Source organism: Bombyx mandarina, chromosome 06 (assembly GCF_030267445.1).
Source record: "Bombyx mandarina strain Sakado chromosome 06, ASM3026744v2".
NCBI classification, from domain to species: domain Eukaryota; kingdom Metazoa; phylum Arthropoda; class Insecta; order Lepidoptera; family Bombycidae; genus Bombyx; species Bombyx mandarina.
In genome coordinates, this window is record NC_143213.1 from 1,224,755 (window position 1) to 1,245,418 (window position 20,664).

The following is a 20,664-nucleotide window of genomic DNA, read 5'->3' on the forward strand; positions in this document are numbered from 1 at the left end:
CGTCGTCGAACCAGTCGCCTGCGACGAAGGGCTCAACGAGCGAATTAACCCCTATGTGTCTATACACACCCCTTTTAGTTTCTCGCCGGATTTACTCAGTGGATCGTGGTCGCTTGGCTCTACCCCTGGCATTGCTGAAGTCCATGGGCGACGGTAACCACTCACCATCAGGTGGGCCGTATGCTCGTCTGCCTATAAAGGCAATAAAAAAATAAAAAAACGGAAATTATAATATTGTCGGATTCATTTTTATTACACGATGTTATTCCATCACCGTGGAAGTCAATCGGGAGCATTCATTAAGTACGTTTTTATTAGAAAAATTGGTACCCGCCTGTGGGATTCGAACACCGTTGCATCGCTCAAGACGAATGCACCGTACCTCTTATCCTTTAGGCCACGACGACTTTAATTAAATTATTATGAAAAAAAAAAATTGCGGCTGATTCTACTAACCCTGAAACCGAAGCTCATGATCGGTCTCTTAAAATGCTGTACGACTGGAAATAAATACTTTATAAACAATAATGTATCAGCTAATGAAATTATCAATTTTTCAGATACGAATTAAAGGATACAGCCTTCAACAGGTCGTCACCCTACGTCTGCAAGTGCAAGTACAATTGTCTACCCGATGGCTTCGTGGATGTTAGCCGATGTTATTATGGTACGTAGTTTTAATCAATAAAATTTTAAAGATAGGGCAACTGGAGTACTTTTTTTTATTGCCCTGTAGGCAGACGAGCTTACGGCCCAACTGATGGTGAGTGGTTACCGTCACCCATAGACTTCAGCAATGCCAGGGGTAGAGCCAAGCCGCTGCCTACCGTTAAGTACCCTCCACAGGCCGCGTTTGAAGAAGGACATGTCATAGTGCTCGGGAAACACCGTGGAGCTCCCATTCTTAAGCCGGATGGTGCGTGGCAAAAAAGATCTCTGGAAACGCACTGTGGTTGAATGCAGTGGCTCCAGGTAGTATGGATGAACTCTACTCCATTGGCGGGCGGTGCGATGGTAAAAACGAGATGATGGTATCATCTCAAACAATTCTTCAGAGCTTAGCATTGTTCAGCCTTCAAACTGGTGTCTTAAGTATGATACTTTCATGAGAGCCATGGGCTCTTGTGCCTAGTCACAAACCCCTATTGTAATTTTTTTTTGTTGCCTACATTGGTGGACGAGCTCACAGCCCACCTAGTATTAAGTGGTTACGGGAGTCCATTCACATCTACAACGCAAATGCCACCACCCACCTTGAGATATGAGTTCAAAGGTCTCAGTATAGTTACAACAGCTGCCCCACCCTTCAAACCGAGACGCATTACTGCTTCACGCCAGAAATAGGCAGGGTGGTGGTACCTACCCGTGCGGACTCACAAGAGGTCTTACCACCGGTAATTACGCAAATTATAATTTTGTGGGTTTGATTTTTATTACACGATGTTGTTCCTTCACCGTGGAAGTCAATCGTGAACATTTCTTGAGTACGTGTTTCATTAGAAAAATTGGTACCCGCCTGGGATTCGAACACCGTTACATCGCTCACCACGAATTCACCGGACGTCTTATCTTTTAAGCCATGACGACTTCAGAACCTAATCACGAACTCCAATTGTAAATTGTTTTTCTGTCACAGGCTTTCCAATAGCGTTATCGAAGGCGCATCTATTAGACGTTGATCCTGTGCAACGGTCCCATTTTGAAGGCATGAAGCCGGATCCAGCGAAACATACATCTTTCATACACATAGAGCCTGTAAGTTATATTTCGTTGTGATTAGATTCAGAGTCAATTGAAAACTGCGCAAGCTTTGTTCGTGCCCATATAGACTGATTTCCCAAATCTGAAAACACACGCTATCACGTAGTTTTTTTATTTTTTTTTATTGCCTAGATGGGTGGACGAGCTTACAGCCCACCTGGTGTTAAGTGGTTACTGGAACCCATAGATATCTACGACGTAAATGCGCCATCTACCTTGAGATATCAGTTTTAAGGTCTCAAGTTTAGTTACAACGGCTGCTCCGCCCTTCAAACCGAGTCCGGAACTTGCGATACAAGGCGTGATAGCAACGCGCCAAACAATTGAGCTATGAGTGCGTTGGTAAAGCTTAAAGTTTTTTACTGTCCACAGACTATAGGAGTTCCTTTGGCGGTAAGAACGACGCTCCAAGTGAACATAGCTGTGAGGATGTCAGAAGGGAATCTAATCACGAAACCTCTCCAGGATAAAGTGATGCCGCTGATGTTGCTCTCGTTGGTACGTTATGACCCTCAACAATTTGTATCACCCATTTTGCACGCGTAAACATTTTTCGGTTAAATTAATGTTCTTCGCAGATTACTAACTTAGATAAGGTCGAAATCTCAATGGGACTATATGACGACTGCTCTTGAAACCTGTAGATACGAATGGTTCGCATCACTGGTGGTAGGACCTCTTGTGAGTCCGGGCGGGTAGGTACCACCACCCCGCCTATTTCTGCCGTGAAGCAGTAATGCGTTTCGGTTTGAAGGGTGGGGTAGCCGTTGTAACTATACTGAGTCCTTAGAATTTATATCTCAAGGTTGGTGGCGCATTTACATTGTAGATGTCTATGGGCTCCAGTAACCACTTAACATCAGGTGGGCTGTAAGATCGTCTACCCATCTAAGCATTAAAAAAAGAAAAAGAAAAAAAAAAACTATTTATATATCTTGTTCAATTTATGTTACAATTATCCAAATATTACCATATTAATATACCTATAAGATATACATAAAATTTAAGTAAAGTAATAACCTAAGGTTTTTTCAAGTTACACAATTTCAATATTTAAAAGTTCAACTTAGATTACTTTAAGTTATCATCACTTCTGTAGTTTTTTTTAATGAGCTTGATAACATGAGCCCATCTCTTAAAGGCGATTTGGCTATGCTTCTAGTTTAGCTAGCTTCATCGATGCAAATAAGCAATCTTATTCCTCAAACAGACATTATTATGATAAGACTTTAAAGAGTTTAAAAAACAGATGCATGTCCATAATATATGGTACAAAATATATATTTTTAATTATTATACTTTTACTTCACAGTCCTGCGACACCCCTCCGCCGAGCATCATCAAATTGTTGCGACTCAAGTTCGTCATAGGACCAGCCCTGCTCATCACGTTTATCGTCTTCCTCTTTGCAGCCGGAGTAGCTACCGGTATTTGGGGATTTTACCGCATCTTCAAACCCAAATACAAGCTGCTCACTCAGGAATTCAACAGAAAAACTATAGAGAAGAAAATCAGTGTTGAAAGGAGAAAGAGCATTGAGAGAAGGCGCAAAAGTTTTGAAAGGAGAAAGAGTTCAATGTTAAATGTCGTGGAGAATTTAGGACTGGTTAAGATTAAGGAGGATCTGGCTAAAGAGGCCGTCTCTTTGTTAGGTATGAGCGATAATGATGAATTGGTGTAGGTCGTTGAGTGATGGAAAATGAAGGGTTCGAAATTCATGATGATCTAACTAAAGAAGGAGTTTCGTTGTTGGATGAAAGTAAGCCTATAATCTGACTTAGTTTTAAGTGATTTAAAATGTGGTAGAATACTGTGTACAAGATCTATAGAGTAATGAAGAGAGATAATTATAATATCTGGTGCTAGGCTATTCGACATTTAAGTAAATTGTTAACCAGGGGGTAGTAGATAGCTTGTATTCGAGAAAGTTTTAGTACGTATGTTTACGAACCAAAGTGTTAAATAGTATCATGTAGTTTTATTTGATCATCAGCTAGAAGTCAGATTCAGAGAAATGTTTATAATTGCAAGTAGGTATAATTGCAAAAATATTTAAATACATGATACAATATGTGTCTCGCATATGAAAGAGGTGGTTATTATGAAACACTAGATATTTTTGGAACGAAGTTCTTTATCGCGCGTTGTGAAAGGGGGCTAGACGGAAAAAAATCTTACGAAAAGTTGTCACGACACTTTTTAGATCCTTCATTCTGACCAATCAACGTGTAGGCGCTTATCGCGTGACATTGCTCGTATCTGATTGGTCCGCGTAATGAGTACAGTTTCTCGAGATAGCGTTTCAACAATAGTAATTTAGTTCATAGTATTGTTTTTTTCTTCTTCGTAATGCCGTAATTTATTATTGTAACTTAAAAAAAAAATTACAATTCCTTCACTAATTAATCGAAAGGAACTTCGTTCCATCCGGGTGTCCCTTGACACCTCTGAAGTTTTTTATCTATATTAGATTAGAATTTCATAATGTAACTGTTTAATGTATGCAAAATTCTTAATTAGTATTATATTTACGATCATCTTGTGTGTGGTGGGTGATGGGGTTAGGGAACGTACCCATACTACGTGACCCGTTTAGGTGGGGGAGCGGAGTCTTTAAAATACTACGGTCAGTCACAGGAGCGGGGGGGTGGCTCAGGTTTTTGCCACGTAGTCGATTTTAGTGAGAGAAACCTCGTATTTTTCACAAATGTTGTTCTTTTTTATAATACATAATTCACTAGTAATTTAAGTGTGCATGCAGTCTTAGGCAACAAAGACGAGTATGAACCAAATTATTATTTTTTTCAATTTTTGCCTGTGAAATGTTTAAAAATCATAATTATGAATTACTACGTGAAAACTAAAGGGGGAGAGGGGGGGTCTTGGCATATACTACGAGTGATCACCGAGGGGAGGGAGAGGTCGAAAAAACTAAAAAAATAGGTCACGTAGTATGGGTACGTTCCCTTAGTGGACTGCTTGACCATCGGCTAAATGCCGAACATCTGTATTCTAGTTACCTATGCTATGGCAATCCAAGGCTATTAAACAAGTACAGTTATCAACTATATCTGTTGGGTTTTTTTTAAAGAGGATTTTGAAAGAAGAAGCTTTTCCAAAACGTTTACGTAGAAGATGTCTTTGACTTTTAACATTTGAAACAAATACAAAATAATGTACTAAGGATGGACAGATGAGGATAAAACTAAGAGGACCACTGCTGGACATAGGTATCCACCAAGGTTTACTATATCCTGCGCATGTAGCTCATTCCCTCGACACTCAGAAGGTCGTCAGTCCACCTTACACTGGCTAGATACTTACGCTACATCTTTCGGAGCGCGCCTTCGTTATTCAGCAACTTTTAGGACTAACCTGCCGTGTGGTCTATTAGCAATGGGGACTAATTGTCACGTCGACTTCGCAACTTCGAGCTATCTCGGTTACTATAGTTCTCCTGCGAATCTTCTTATTCCTGATCTTAAATCGACACGTGTGAACCGAATGTGCATAGGTGGTCGAACAGTATTTCAATCCTTTACTTTTTACGCGACAATCTTTTACAGTCTCTTAGTGTTTTATAGGTAATATGATTAATGAGGACACGGTTGTATTATATTGTTACGCGCTGGGGTTCGGAATAAGTAAAAGTTCCATCAAAGTACAACTTAAAACTGTATTTAACACTTAGGACACTCACATAACACTTTACAACTCGCAATTCACTTCTTCCGCTTCGCTTCAGGTGATCCGTTCGCTGTTTCGCTTCGAGCAGATTCGATTACTAGCTGACTTCGTGCCATCTCTGCAACGCTTTTATAGTCGATACGACATCCCTAGATTTATCGAGAACATTCTGGGCAAGTCGAGTAGCTTCGATGTGTGTTTCCGCTATCTGACAATAGATGGAGTTGTACTTTTCGAGCGTTCTCGATGCTAAGAGTTCCTTTGATATTCGTTTCTACTATTCGGCGATAGATCGCCGTTACTCTTACCGGCGCAACAATATATTCGATCACTAATTTTAGATAATTCATGTCCATTATATACGTGTAGTAGCAGCTCGTGAAGTTAAAAATAATAGGTATCCGACTTTATGTCTTCCGATGTCAGATAAATATTACCATTATAGTATTTCTTGTACGTATAAGGTGTATATTGTAAATAATAAGATAAGGTTTGTAAATAGTTTATAATATTAAATACATGAACTTATGTGGTTGTGAGGATTATAAAGATTTTCGATGTGACTTGAATCGTTTTTATTTTTATACCAACTAAATTTCCTTGTTTGCTTACGATTAATGCAAGGTAATATTTTGCTGTAATGAACCCCGAGCATCTAATATGTCACGTAAGGCGTATTGCCAGTCTGCGGGGCTTCTCATCGCCTGCTAATTTCTAAGGTGAAACAGTAAATTGCTTCAATTTTGAAGGTGTTATCAACACAATTAAATTATCACCACAATTATGACCACAATTAAAATTTACAGCTTTATGTTGTATCTCAGTTGTATTGCTTCTAGGTTTCGACAATTAGCCTTAACTTCAGTTAGGGCAAGAGTGTTTTGAGTTTAAATGTATTTGGGAATGAAAAAAGGATAAGCTTATTGACTCATTGCTTAGTTCGTTGATACACTTTTGAATTTTCTCACTGGCGAGAGTTTTATGCACTGATGGATCAACAATAATTACAAATTATCGTTTTTACACCGGCACCGTGTTTAATTTTTTACGGACACTTCGCTTGGGCGCTTGTAAACGCGTAGTTTTCTTGGAGCGTCAACAGATGGCGCGGATAGTGGATTCAACTTCGATCAACAATAGTAACTAGATAAAGGGACACGTACAAAGTTAAAGCAAAAGCTGTCCGCGTGAATATACACATAAATAGCTATATTCGCTTACTAACAAACGAGAAAAACGTTTTGAAACAGTTTTACGTTCAATATTAATGTTATTTATTAGTTTAAAGCTTAAAATATAGTTTATACTTCATGTACTTACCGAAAGTAAGATACTCCGGCCGTTAAATTGCTTTTTCGGGCATTATTTTTGCAACTTTTGAATACACACTGCGGCATTGTGAGACGGGATGACATTGGCTGTGTTTGAAGTGAACTAAACAAAATAAGAGCTAACATTTCAAGTGAGCTGCTATTTGACGAGACGGATTTTATGCACCGACCCGAAATCTAGTTACTATTGTTGATCGAAGGGATTCAAGAGGAATAAGGAAAAGGAAGTCTCAACAAAGAGAACGACTCATGAAAAAGACACAGTGATTGGTTAAAGTAATCCGCTTGCCCTTGTTGTTGCATCTATTTCTTAGAGGTATCTTGAGGTGGGCAGGAAAATGAATAAATGCGTTTACTCCTTCAAATACTAACTTATATTGTTTTTAATTATTTTACAAATATAGGTAAATAAAAAAGAACTTCATATAATTAAATTATTCTTCACAATAATGTTTTATTAAGAAACTTTAATAAATAATATTCACACTTAAGCTATCGGTTTATAAAAAAAAACATTAAGACAAATAAAAATCACAGTTGTTTTGAGTGCTCTTTGTTCTGTAATATAATAATAACAATGTTTTCTAACAAATAATCACTAATATAAACAGCATCTATTCTCGTATAGCTATGGTGTTTTTATATACAAATAAATTAAATATTTACAATTTAACCTTAGTAGGTACAAGTAATTCTCCTATAACGCGGTAGAAAAATTTCTGCAAAGTCCCGTGTTGTGAGAAATCGTGTTATATGAGATAGAAGCCAGTATAAAAAAGCAGAGTATTTTTTATTTTATTTATTTATTTATGTACAAACAAAAAAAGAAGACATAGTACAGAGTAATAGGAAAATGATGTACAAAGGCACTGCTTATTTCTTTAAGAAATCTCTTCCTGCAGACCTGCGAGAGGATTATGAGAATAATAATTAAAAGTGTGTTTTTTAGCGTATGAAACATTTTAACTATGCCTGTATATATTTATTTATCTATTATAAATTTAAAGATAAACCTTTTTTCAGTTCAGTTTATACTTAATTCAATAATACTGTGGAAAATAAAGGCTTTAAATGTTGTTTTCATAGTATTGTACAGAAAACGCAATTAAGTATTTCATTATTGTTCAACCATTCCATATTATAAAAATAAGAATAAGAAAATAAAAATAAAATAAAATAAGAAGTAAAATTTCTGTTATTCCCATAAATTGCGTGTTTAGTGCTTAATGTACCTAATTTTCTACAAAATTTTTAAACAAAATCGCATTATCGTCTTGTAGAAGTATCGCGTTGTAAGAGGGTTTTGGGAAATTTTTCTTTTCGTGTTACAATGGAAACGAGTAAAATACCGCATTATAGGCGAGTTACCTGTGCTCTTAATTATAAAATAAATCAATGAGCACACATCTCAATACAATAAGTCTTAAAATGTTCGGGTGAGCAGCGTCATTTCTGAATATTGCTAGTGTGACGCACCTTTTTCCCATATAAAGTTTAGCAACGTCTAAAAACGTCCCGCCGTAATACGTACATCTTATGGTGATCTTTTTTAGGGAACGCGGCGGTGTAGGCTATGAAAATCGAATGTGTTGCGGCGCTAAGTAGATGCGCCAAAGGAATTTGTCCATAAAATAGATGTCCAAAGAAGTTCCGACAAAATAAATATGATAATCTAGAGGCCGTCATATCACGTTGCGTCGTTTCATAATTTTCAAAAACACGACGTTGTTAGACGTTGCTCACGCGAACGTGTTATTATCTTAAAAAAAAAAAAAAAAACCTGTGGCACTCGGGAACTGCCGCGGTAAAGCTATTGCATAGCATTTTTTATCAACTTATGCAATTATAATTAGACAATGATAATTTAATATTAAAACAATAATAAAACTAGACCACGATATATTAAACATTAATAAAACCAAAACCTTAACTGTCCCCTTCACACTCATAAGCTAGAACGCGCGAGAAAGAGATGGGCAGACTTTTCATGATGCGCACGCAGTGTGACGTCACGTCACGCGCTTATTCACAAACACTACACAAGCGCAACGTGTGAATGTGTTCAACGCGAGCTACATGGTAGGCGGAGTGAGGGGTGGAAGGTTTTTTTCGTTACGGAATTTCATGATTCCGCTCTCAAGCCGCGCTCAAGGCCCGCGATAAAATCTATGCAATAGCTTAAAAACTATTCATCTGTTTGTTTTCGTAATATCGTTATTGTTAAACTTATTTTACATGTTTTTTTTACAGTCCATACGATAATAAACTCGACTAATTATTACAATGCTACCTAATTAAGTCTTTTTTAGTTTGATTTTGTCAATTACTTATTTTGCTTGACATAATTTGATTGTTCTGTTTGGCTTTTTAATTATATATGTGCATGACATTTTGGCGATTTAGACTTCATTTGTCTCTAAGCCACAACGATTAAATTTCTTAAATATAAAATAGATTATGTGGCACGTCATTTGGGGCCGAAATGATAATAAGCAAGATCTTTTTTTCATTTTTAGATGGGTATACGAGCTCACAGCCCTCCTGGTGTTAAGTGGTTACTGGAGCTCATAGACATCTACAATGTAAATGCGCCGCCCACCTTGAGATATAAGTTATGAGGTCTCAAGTATACTTACAACGGCTGCCCTACCCTTTAAACCGAAACGCATTACTGCTTCAAGGCAGAAATAAGCAGGATGGTGGTACCTACCCGCGCGGACTCACAAGAATTCCTACCACCAGTAAAGTATAATTTTGCGGGTTTGATTTTTATTAAACGATGTTATTCCCTCACCGTGAAAGTAAATTATGCACGTTTGTTGAGTACGTATTTCATTAGAAAAATTGGTACCCGGCTGGGATTCGAACACCGATGCATCACTCAACACGTATGCACCGGACCGTCCTTATCCTTTAGGCCACGATGACTTCAAAATACTAATAATAATTTTTTTACTAAATAATACTAATAATACTAATACACAGTTAATACTAATACACAAAAATGGTCCACTAACCACATGGTACGTCGTCATTGGTATTACATGAATTTTTTTTTTGAATTATGCTGTGGCGGTAGCCGTCATACAACGCAAGATAATTGACAGATGCCTGAATCTCGCTTACGACATTTTCAAGATAAAGCGTATATATACAAGTTCCAAACAACAACATTTGGACCGTCGATCTACCGAGCAATATCACCCGCTCGGTGGAAGATCTTTCCTTTCGTGGTTTAAGCTCTCCCAAAATACGATTTACTGTTTTAAATTTATGACTAAACGATGGAGGTCTAGAATAGCCTCAAGTTACCCTTCCCCTGGGTGTCAGGGAGACTAAAGGATGCACAGGAGAATGGGCAGCAGCATTCTCCGAGTATTTACTTTGCGACCGGTATTTACTGCTGTTAGCAGTAATGGTATATCTAGGCAGAAACCACCATCCTTTCTATTTCTGTTGAAGGGCGGGACCGGCGTTATATATTACAAAGTTCCGATTACAATTATCAATTATGAATTCGTTATTATCCGAGCTCTAATAACTGGTGGTAGGACATGTGAGCTCACAGGTGACCACAATCTGTCCTAATGTTCCATCGAACTTGAATTGGTTGAATTGATATGTGAGTCTGAGAAATAGTCGTATAATTATCATGGATCTGTTGGTAGGACATCTTGTGAGTCCGCACGGGTAGGTACCACCACCCCGTCTATTCCTGCCGTGAAGCAGTAATACGTTTCGGTTCGAAGAGTGGGGCAGCCGTTGTACTGTAAAAACTGGGACTTTGGAACTCAAATCTCAAGGTGGGTGGCGGTATTTACGTTTTAGATGTCGATGGGCCACGGTGCCAACTCAAGACCAGGTGGGCTGTGAGCTCGTCCACCCATCTAAGCAATAAAAAAAGGTACACGCTAAATAATTGTTAACTACCCACAAGTACGTATCAGAGAAGTTTTTGTAAGAGAATCGCGGATTACGTTGTGTATACATGAGCGTATATCCAGGAGACGTAGTGCGCGACGTTAGTGTAGACGTCTGGTACGCCCCGACGAGCGCATCCAGAACCGAAGGAGGTGAGCCCGCGGAGCTCCCAGCGGCCCCCCGCCCTTCCTCCACCCCCAGCACCACCCGAACGGCACTGGAGAGGACCACCACTGTCTCCCTGGAAACAAATGAAAGCAATCTGAATATTTATATATTAATACGTGAAGCAAAAACTTTGTATCCCTTTTTACGAAAATTGCGAGGACGGAGAAATATGAAATATCTCACACTTATAAATAATCTATAGAAGAAGTGCAGAATACTAATTTTTTTTTTAAATTATGCATTAAAGATACATTAAATCAATAAAGAAAACATTACACACACTACCATGCATTTGACACACACATAATATATTCTTTGTTTATTGCACTGAAGTATTGTCAAACTTTTGTTATTGCTTAAAGTCTGTAGTCAAATTGAAAATTAGTATGAGTATTTGTCTATAGTGTAGTCTTGGTGAAATCTGTAACAATAGGACCATAATAATGTTGAAACTTATAATTTCAATTAATTATAGTCGAATTTCGACTATTGCGAGTGTTATCACTTCTTAAGTGTTACACTGCTGGCCGTGTTTATGATAGTAAATGTTTTCGAAAATTGAATTTAAAATTATAGTCAGATACAGTTTGCTACAATATGCATTTACGATGTGAAATTTTATTGTGGAGTATACTAAATATATAATACATTTCGTGTGTGAGACCAGTTTGCGGACTCACAAAATACGATTGTTTTTTAGTTTTTGGGCTTATATTAAAAACACTAATGAACTCAGACAAAAAAAAATACATTTAAAAATAATTTTTAAAATTAAACTTTGATGGTAATATTTAAATCTGTTTTGATAATTTATGACCAAATTTAGTATATGTCCTGTTGAGCCTATAAAGAGTTTTCACTTAGTTGTTGATTCAGGTCATGGATCTCATTGATAATGTTGTCAAATTCAAATCTAGAGAATAATGGCGGCTCTGACTTAGCTCGCAAGATTTCATCTAATTAAAGCCATTAAAAACAATACGAGTACAAACAAGCTCTTAGTCGAATTAAACACTTAAAGTATTGTTTATATTTACTCGATAGTGCACTAGTTAGCGCCCCTAGCTACTGAGGCGAGAGTCTTCGATTCTAAATCCGAGTGAATATTCTTGTGACGAAAAAATTTACCTACTCTTTGCCTTGTGTTGAATAAGGTTTATTCAAGAAAGAATGGATAATCCTGAAACACCTCATAGTAAAGCTACTGGGGACGCAAAATATAAAAAAAACATTTCTTAGGTAGTACCCAAATTAAAAATAAAGAAAAAATACCAAATTTAATGATTAAAATATATGTTCAGATTTTTTTTTTTTTAATTTACCTTGGTTACTCATACGATTTTTTTTTTATTGCTTAGATGGATGGACGAGCTCACAGCCCACCTGATGTTAAGTGGTTACTGGAACCCATAGACATCTACAACGTAAATGCGCCACCGACCTCGAGATATAAGTTCTAAGGTCTCAGTATAGTTATAACGGCTACCCCACCCTTCGAACCGAAACGCATTACTGCGTCACGGCGACAATAGGCGGGATGGTGGTACCTACCCGTGTGGACTCCCAAGAGGTCCTACCACCAGATTTCCTGCATATTTCTCAGTATAGTCCATTTAGAATATTATAACACCAAAAAGCCTATGCATTTCATTTATTTGTAGCTGTATAGTTGTATAGTCTATTCCAGAAAGGCACAGCAGTATCGAAAATATCAACTTTTAAAAAAAATGCGTAATTTGGGTACTACCTGAGAATATTTATTTTTATTTTTTTATTTTGTGTCCCCAATAGCTCTACTATGAGTTGTTTCAGGATAATCCATTCTTTCTGGGACACCCTGTATACGTAGTTAAATAGATAGTCTCTGGTTCCCAAACTACAGATAATCTTAGTTTATAGAGCTATGTACAATTTGTTTTCGATTATTTATTATATATAAGTAAGGATATATATAAGTATATCCACCATAAATTGAATATTTAACACTTTAAAATATTAACAATGGGCGCTTTATGTATGTAATTTAACTTGGTATTTCTATATTAAGTTCATTAGCAATAACAATCATTGGACCGATAAAAAAACTAGCATGAACTAAGTTATCATCTGAATTCAATCTAAGTTTATCTGATTCACGGAACAGCACAAATCCGATACCAGGGGAACGTTGACTTGTGAAATTTTAATTGAATACCAATCAGTTAATTGGTTCGATATAAAAATTGTTAATTGTGATGGATTTAAAAAGAAGCACGTACAGTGTGTAAGGGAATATTAGTTCTCGAAGCAAAAACAACTAGAAATGCAAAACGGAAACCTAAATAATAGCTAATAATACCTAATAGCTAAAGTAAATAAGGAATAACAAAACCGGTAATAAATAATTATAAACTTTGTGGTGGCGGTTCAGGTTGTAAGACCTGTTCAGGTACTAGCAGTTTGCTTAATTCTTTGCTGCGAGAAGACTACCATTTCCAATTTGGAGAGCTGTATAAGTTACGATGATGTGCTTGAGACCTCAGAGGAAGTTTGTCAGACTTTTTGAAGTCGTCGTGGCCTAACGGATATGACGTCCGATGCATTTGTGTTGAGCGATGCACCGGTGTTCGAATCTCAGGCGGGTACCAATTTTTTTAATGAAGTACGTACTCAACAAATGTTCACGATTGACTTCCACGGTGAAGGAATAACATCGTGTAATAAAAATGAAACCCGCAAAATTGTAATTTGCGTAATTAATGGTGGTAGGACCTCTTGTGAGTCTTGTGATACTTGAGACCTTAGAACTTATTCTCAAGGTGGGTGGCGCATATAAGTTGTAAATCATCGATTGTAGATCGATCAATGTTGTAAATGTCTATGGGCTCCAGTAACTACTTAATACCAGGTGGGCTGTGAGCTCGTCCACCCATCTAAGCAATAAATAAAAAATAAAAAAACACAAACTTGAGTCACTTACCACACAAGCTCCCGTGCTTCCGTCAGTGCTTCCAGCGCAAAGATGACCATCGTTCAATGGCAGAGTCAGGGCATACCTGTCTCTGCACACTCTTAAAGGTAATATAGGAACTTCTGCTTCCAATAAAACATCAGTCAAACTTCCGTTAGTTTGTTCTCTGCCCCATCCAGTTGTGTAACATTCATCTTTAAAATCGATTCCATTGTTATCGTCTATAAAGGGATCTATTTCCTCTCCAAAAGCTAGCTTTTTCTCATCCCTATCATTATTGTATAGTTGTTTGTCTTTTAGGAGTTTAGCTTTGATGATTTTGACAACACTATCTAGAGATGCACCGTCATATACTGAATCACTCCTTGCATCTCCGTCGGTTCTTCTGACTTCCTCTTTTCTCTCAGTATGCTTTTGAGAGTCGTTAGAAACTCTCACATTATACCTCATGTTCTTATGTTTTTTATTGACGAAGCCCGAAAATATGTTTTTCGTCAAATTGTTGAGTTTTTCAAGGTATTTCAATGCTGTATCTGGGTTAGGTTTTGGTGGCCTTGGAGCCTTCTTTCTGGTCGGCTCTGGATTGGATTCGGATTTGATGTAGAAGCTGTTGGGTTTCTCTGTATCGTAAGTGGCTACTGGCGGCTCGAATGCTGGTAAGCAAATGGTTCTTATTCGACTCCTGGCGCTCACGTCAGCTGCTCTAGCGAGTTTCATTAGTGCTGCAATTGTTAATCATAGGATAAAATTAACGATCCATATTTCATAGCCAGAATTTTTCCAATGCCAAGATTGTTTAATAGGAAATTTTGAAAAAATTGCATCAGTTCGTGTAATAAACTAAAGGGGGTTATTAGAGCAAAGATACCAACATCATTATCACAATTGCTATTAGATGTAGAAATCTAATTGAATAGGGACCAGTGAGAAATCATTATCATAAATTTGTACAAAATAATTGAAATAAATGGTACAAATGTAATTTGATTTGCCATTTTCGTCTTTGGGAATCCTATGAACTCTATCCGTGATTTACGAAGAAATATTGGCTAGCAGCGTGGAAAGTAAAATATTCAGAAACTGGGCTTCCTTGTAATAAATAACTTGACAAGTCACACAACGGTAAGGGCTAGAGATTAACAGCTAAAATTGTTGTAGTCTTTTGGATAAAAAGAGGAAAATCCTCACCAATATCATGCTGGTAATTGTGGAAACGATGATGCAGAACTATCCTCTCTATGGGTACGAATGAGCCTTTCTGCTCAGCCCGGTCCCACTCTCCCAGCACGGCCGTCCACAGAGCCGGCACTGGTAAGTTGAAGAGTTCACTGAAATAACGGAGATTGCTCGTTAATACCCCAAATTCACTAGGGTTTTCATTTTAGGTGTTTTAGTTAACTGTGTGGATATGAAAGAAACGTAGAGATTGGTTAGCTCTATCACGGCTTTGCAGTCGAATTCAGAATGTTTTTTTAAAATATATTTAGTATATATACATGGTCATAGTGTAAATGCTTATGTCGTATGTTTTTAGTAATAATAACACAGGGGAATTATATCTGTAGTCTTTGAATTTATTAAATTATAAAAAACCCAGGCAACATAATACGAGGAATTGTACGTCGTTACATAAAATTCAAAGGTCGGTAATTCTATTTACGATTGGTATGGAAATTATATTCAACGTAATCCAAATATTTGAGTGTCCACTGAGTTTCACGGCGGATCTTCTTAGTGGATTCCGATTCCGATCCGGTGGTGGATTCTGCGAAGCACTGCTATTCCTTGTTGAGCCCGTGAGCTCACCTACCCGTCCGCGCGTAACTTTAATAGCCTCTTAGGCTACCAGAGCATAGGTAGGGAAAAAGAAAAGCATTGTTGCATTCGCCTTTCCCACCTATACAAATGTTGCGTTAATATCACTTATTAAACTAAACTTACTTGTGTACACAATGAGCAGTTGTGAGCAGCCATGTTGGATGCACTAGAACTCCTCCACACCAATGTCCGATCAACCCGTAACTTGGATGCAGGAGCTGCAATGACACCTGAAAACGATACCAGGACTTTACAATAAAATGACAGAGAGATGCATAGAAGAAGACAGATGATGAAATCATGACAGATGATGATAGAAGAAATCATAATCAACTTGACGTTAAGCGTCTACCGAAGCGTAGAGATACTACAACGTGAATGCCGGCGCCCACATTGAGACATGAGGTCTAGGTCTCAAAAGGTGACAGAACGGAAAAGAAACAAACAAATTCGATGTCGAGATAAGTAAATACCATATTTTTATTTATGCTTTAAATTAAGAAAACCAATATTGATAATGATGCTTATAAAACGTAATACCGAAAGCCAATGACCTTAACATTTGATCATATTATCAGATATACTGGTACTGGCTTTTTACTGGTGGTAGGACCTCTTGTGAGTCCGCACGGATAGGTACCACCACCCTGCATATTTCTACCGTGAAGCAGTAAGTCGTTTCGGTTTGAACTTAGAATTTATGTCTCAAGATGGGTGGCGTATTTACGTTGTAAATGTCTATGGGCTCCAGTAACCACTTAACACCAGGTGGGCTGTGAGCTCGTCCACCCACTTAAGCAATAAAAATATGTACTTGTCTGCCCATGTTGATCGCATTGAGTGAAATAAAATGATCTATGGATGAGCAGTCATGCACTTGAGCACTGAGGAAACGAAATTTTAGATGAATAATATTGGATGTACCTGCCAAGGCCAAGCTCCGCGCTTGGATTCCCTGCCCTTGATGATGCGAAGCTGGCCTGCACTCCTTTCCCGAGGCTGTCGGGTGTGTCTTCTTATAGGAACGCCGCAGTCTGTGGAAGTGAATCAATGTCATCATATCGAAATAAATGCCGTTGACAGAAATGAAATTTGACGTGAAAGTCCACTAGACGTTTCCGGCACAATATGCGATAATGAGGTTGTACTATTTTGCTTACTACTGAAAACATGTAGACGTCACAACGTGACTGCCGCCACCTACATTGAGACTTGAGGTCAAAGCCTTAATGATTAATTTGCCTACGAAGGTAGACAAGCTTAAGGTCTACCTGACGATCAGTGGTACTCAATAACATCACAGGGGCACAGCCAAATCAGTGACTTTAGCAATTGCAATAGCGGTTGTTTGTCTTGGAAACCGGTAAGCCTGGAAGCTTTGCGGCAGAAATAGACTCATTCATCAGACTGTATAATAAGGTTCTGTTACATCACGCCCACAACCAAATATTACAAACGCAAATTTACAAATACTAGTGGTCCCGGAGTAGTTGAAATTCGACTATAATTAATTGAAATTATAAGTTTAAATATTATTATGGTTCTATTGTCAAACACTATAATATAATCACAAATTCCGCCAAAACTACACTATAGATAAATAATATTAAAGACAAATAATATTAATCTATTCTCAATTTGACCACAGACTTTAAACAATACCTAACAAAAGTTTGACAAAATAATTGACAATCAAAGAGTAATACATTTATGTGTTGTGACAAATATATGGTAGTGTGTGTAGTTTTTTTTTTAATGTTTTGTTTTATTTTTTATGCATAATTAAAAAAAAATATTTAGCATTCTGCACTCCTTCTCTATAGGTATATTCTCTATAAGTGTGGGAAATTTCATACTAGAGGAGTATCCGGGAGAGTCCGAGAGTCCGCGCAATATTCGCAAAAAGGGGTACAAAGTTTTTGATTCACGTATTAATATATAAGTTTTTTTTTTATTGCTTAGATGTGTGGACGAGCTCACAGCCCACCTGGTGTTAAGGGGTTATTGGAGCCCATAGACATCTCAACGTAAGTGCGCCACACACCTTGAGATATAAGTTCTAAGGTCGCAGTATAGTTACAACGGATGCTCCACCTTTCAAACTGAGACGCATTACTGCTTCACGGCAGAAATAGGTGGTACCTACCCGTGCGGACTCACAAGAGGTCCTACCACCAGTAAAAAAATAAAAATAAAGATTGTAGGCTTGCAGCGAAAAGAAACTATATAGCATGTAGCAGTATATATTCATACATTTTAATATTAAGCACTTTCACCTGAATCTAAAAAGAATTAAAAAAAAACAAAAAAAGAAAATATTACAAAAAACCAAACTAATCAGAATCGTGATAAATTTTCTAGATACATATTTTATTATTTTTACGAAAGTCTAGATTAACCTAATCGCGAGGTAGCTTGGCGCTTTATCTATAGTTCATATTTTACCGAATATGCTAAACTGACAGTCGGGGCTATTGAGACGGTGGGACAGGGTTGACGCAGAGCATATTATATTCATACACGACCACCGGTTCCCTCGGTTGGCGGTCCGAGAGCTCGCCTTGATGGCGCCGCGCTGCGCCTTCCCCCAAAGCGGTCGGGGGAACGCGGTCTACCATCACCCGGCTTCCTATTACGACAGACAACAGTATAGTGAAGTTTCGTGTAAACTTTGCCGAGCTTAAGCATTTACAAACACAACTAGCGACGCAAGCATCAATTTCAAAGCTTGTTGTCCCGCTCTACGCTCATACTGTTGATAAAATACAATGAAACACGCTCTATAGATAAGTCACTTCAATTTTCAGCGCTAAAACCGCAGAGGCACGGTCATAATATAAGTAGCCAATTTGGAATTTGGATTACAGTTACATAATTTACTTTTACACGATAAAGTATCAACTTTATTAGAAGTTAAATGTTTTAAAATTTCGCGGTCGTAATCGACATTTTTAGACATTTAAGGTGTTCTTACCACGATTTTTAGTTTTTAAGAGTATGTAGAACGCATAATGATGAGCGTTACACTTCCAATTTTTGCCAAAACAAAACACTAATGGTAACAAAGTAAACATTCATCTTTTTTCTAGCAAACATTACACGCCTGTTAAGCAATGTAACAACTAAATGAGTAATCACGAAGCGAGCAAATTAAACAAATTGAATAAATTAACAAGGCGTTACGCTACATGGAAGCAATTACCGTGATATTACGACGGACGATATTTCACGCATTACTTAATTACTAGAGGTCCCGCAGTAGTCGAAATTCGACTATAATTGGAATTGTAAATTTGTACACTATTATGATTGTATTTTATACTTCTATAATCACAAATTTCGCCTAGACTACACTCTAAAAAATATTAACAATGCAAACAATATTTAATCTATTCTCAATTTGACCACAGACGTCAAGAACAAAAGTTTGACAATAAATAGTATGTATCCGCGTGTGCGTCAAATACATGGTATGTAGTGTGTGTAATGTTTTCTTTATTGATTTAAAGTATATTTTATGCATTATTTTAAACAAATATGAGCATTGTGCACTTCTTCTCTATATTCTCTATAAGTGTGGAAAATTTCATACACCTCCGTCCGCGCAATTTTCGTAAAAAGGTATAAAAAGTTTTTGCTTCACGTATTAATATATAGATAAAACTTGGTTAATGGCCGTTTCTTTGTTTGTCGTTGATGCGTTCCCCAGCATTCAATATTATTGTGTTGTATAAAAACTATGTGGAGTTTTTGTTTTCACGGAAGTTTTATTTTATGACTAGCTTTGGCCCGCGACTTCGTCCGCGTCGAATAGCTACTTTGGCATAACGCAAAATTTTACCCTCCACTTCATTTACGTAGAAAGTGAAAATATTTTTGAATAATAGAACGTTAAGGAGCTATTTAAGGTACCAAAATCACGTTTTTTAACCGACTTCAAAAGAGGAGGCTATCAATTCGACCACAATTTTTAAGCTATTGCATAGCTTTTATCGCGGGCCTTGAGCGCGGCTTGAGAGCGGAATCGTGAAATTCCGTAACGAAAAAAACCTTCCACCCCTCACTCCACCTACCATGTAGCTCGCGTTCAACACATTCACACGTTACGCTTGTGTAGTTTTTGTGAATAAGCGCGTGGCGTAACGTCACACTGCATGCGCATCATGAAAAGTCTGCCCATCTCTCTATCGCGCGGTCTAGCTTATGAGTGTGAAGGGGACAGTTAAGGTTTTGCTTTTATTAATGTTTAATATAGCGTGGTCTTGTTTTATTATTGTTTTAATATTAAATTATCATTGTCTAATTATAATTGCATAAGTTGATAAAAAATGCTATGCAATATCTTTACCGCGGCAGTTCCGAGTGCCACACGTTTTTTATCTATGTATGTTCACCGATTTCTCGAGAATGCTTGAACCGATTCTGATAATTCTCTTTTGTGTTTTTTGTTCGAAAGGGTAGACTTCCCAAATTGTCCTCTAATCATCAAGACCTGATGATGATATAATAAATAATAATATATCATATAATATAAGTAACTAGCGACCCGCCCTCGCTTCGCTTCGGAAACTGTAATTTATTATTTATTTCTCCACTATTTAATGGATGTTATTATACATATAAAATCTATCTATTAAAAAAAAACCGCATCAAAATACGTTGCGTTGCGTAGTTTTAAAGATTTAAGCATACATAGGGACAGACAGATATAGGGACAGAGAAAGCGACTTTGTTTTATACTGTGTAGTGATAAGTATATATAATACCATTACCGTTCGAAGTTATCGTGGCCTAATGTATAAATGCCCGGTGAACTCATTTTGAGCGGTGCGACTGTTCCGGTGTTCGAATCCCGCTGGCGGGTACCAATTTTTCTAATTAAATACGTACTTAAGAAATGTTCACGATTTCCGCGGCATACGAATAGCATCGTGCAATAAAAACCCAAAAAATGCAAAAAGTCTAATTTTCATAATTACTGGTGGTAGGACGTCTTGTGAGCAAGGTAGAGGGGGAGGAGGTCGACCG

At 37.5% G+C, this 20,664-nt stretch overlaps 2 protein-coding genes across 2 annotated transcripts in view; one reads left to right on the forward strand and one right to left on the reverse strand.

The window, feature by feature from the left end:
- The window catches only part of LOC114240024 (lysosome membrane protein 2), a 69,832-nt gene extending 63,821 nt beyond the window's left edge, over positions 1-6,011 (forward strand). The window contains exons 9-12 of the mRNA XM_028170476.2: positions 561-667; positions 1,637-1,755; positions 2,134-2,259; positions 3,074-6,011. Coding sequence (XP_028026277.2) covers positions 561-667; positions 1,637-1,755; positions 2,134-2,259; positions 3,074-3,442 — 721 coding nt within the window. The 3' untranslated portion in view covers positions 3,443-6,011. The remainder of the gene's footprint in view (positions 1-560; positions 668-1,636; positions 1,756-2,133; positions 2,260-3,073) is intronic.
- A 4,687-nt stretch (positions 6,012-10,698) lies between these two features.
- The window catches only part of LOC149502768 (chymotrypsin-like elastase family member 2A), a 34,145-nt gene continuing 24,179 nt past the window's right edge, over positions 10,699-20,664 (reverse strand). The window contains exons 2-6 of the mRNA XM_089728201.1: positions 16,561-16,670; positions 15,760-15,866; positions 15,007-15,146; positions 13,828-14,540; positions 10,699-10,941 (exon numbers count right to left, since the gene is read on the reverse strand). Of these exons, the coding sequence (XP_089584327.1) occupies positions 10,753-10,941; positions 13,828-14,540; positions 15,007-15,146; positions 15,760-15,866; positions 16,561-16,670 (1,259 nt within the window). The 3' untranslated portion in view covers positions 10,699-10,752. The remainder of the gene's footprint in view (positions 10,942-13,827; positions 14,541-15,006; positions 15,147-15,759; positions 15,867-16,560; positions 16,671-20,664) is intronic.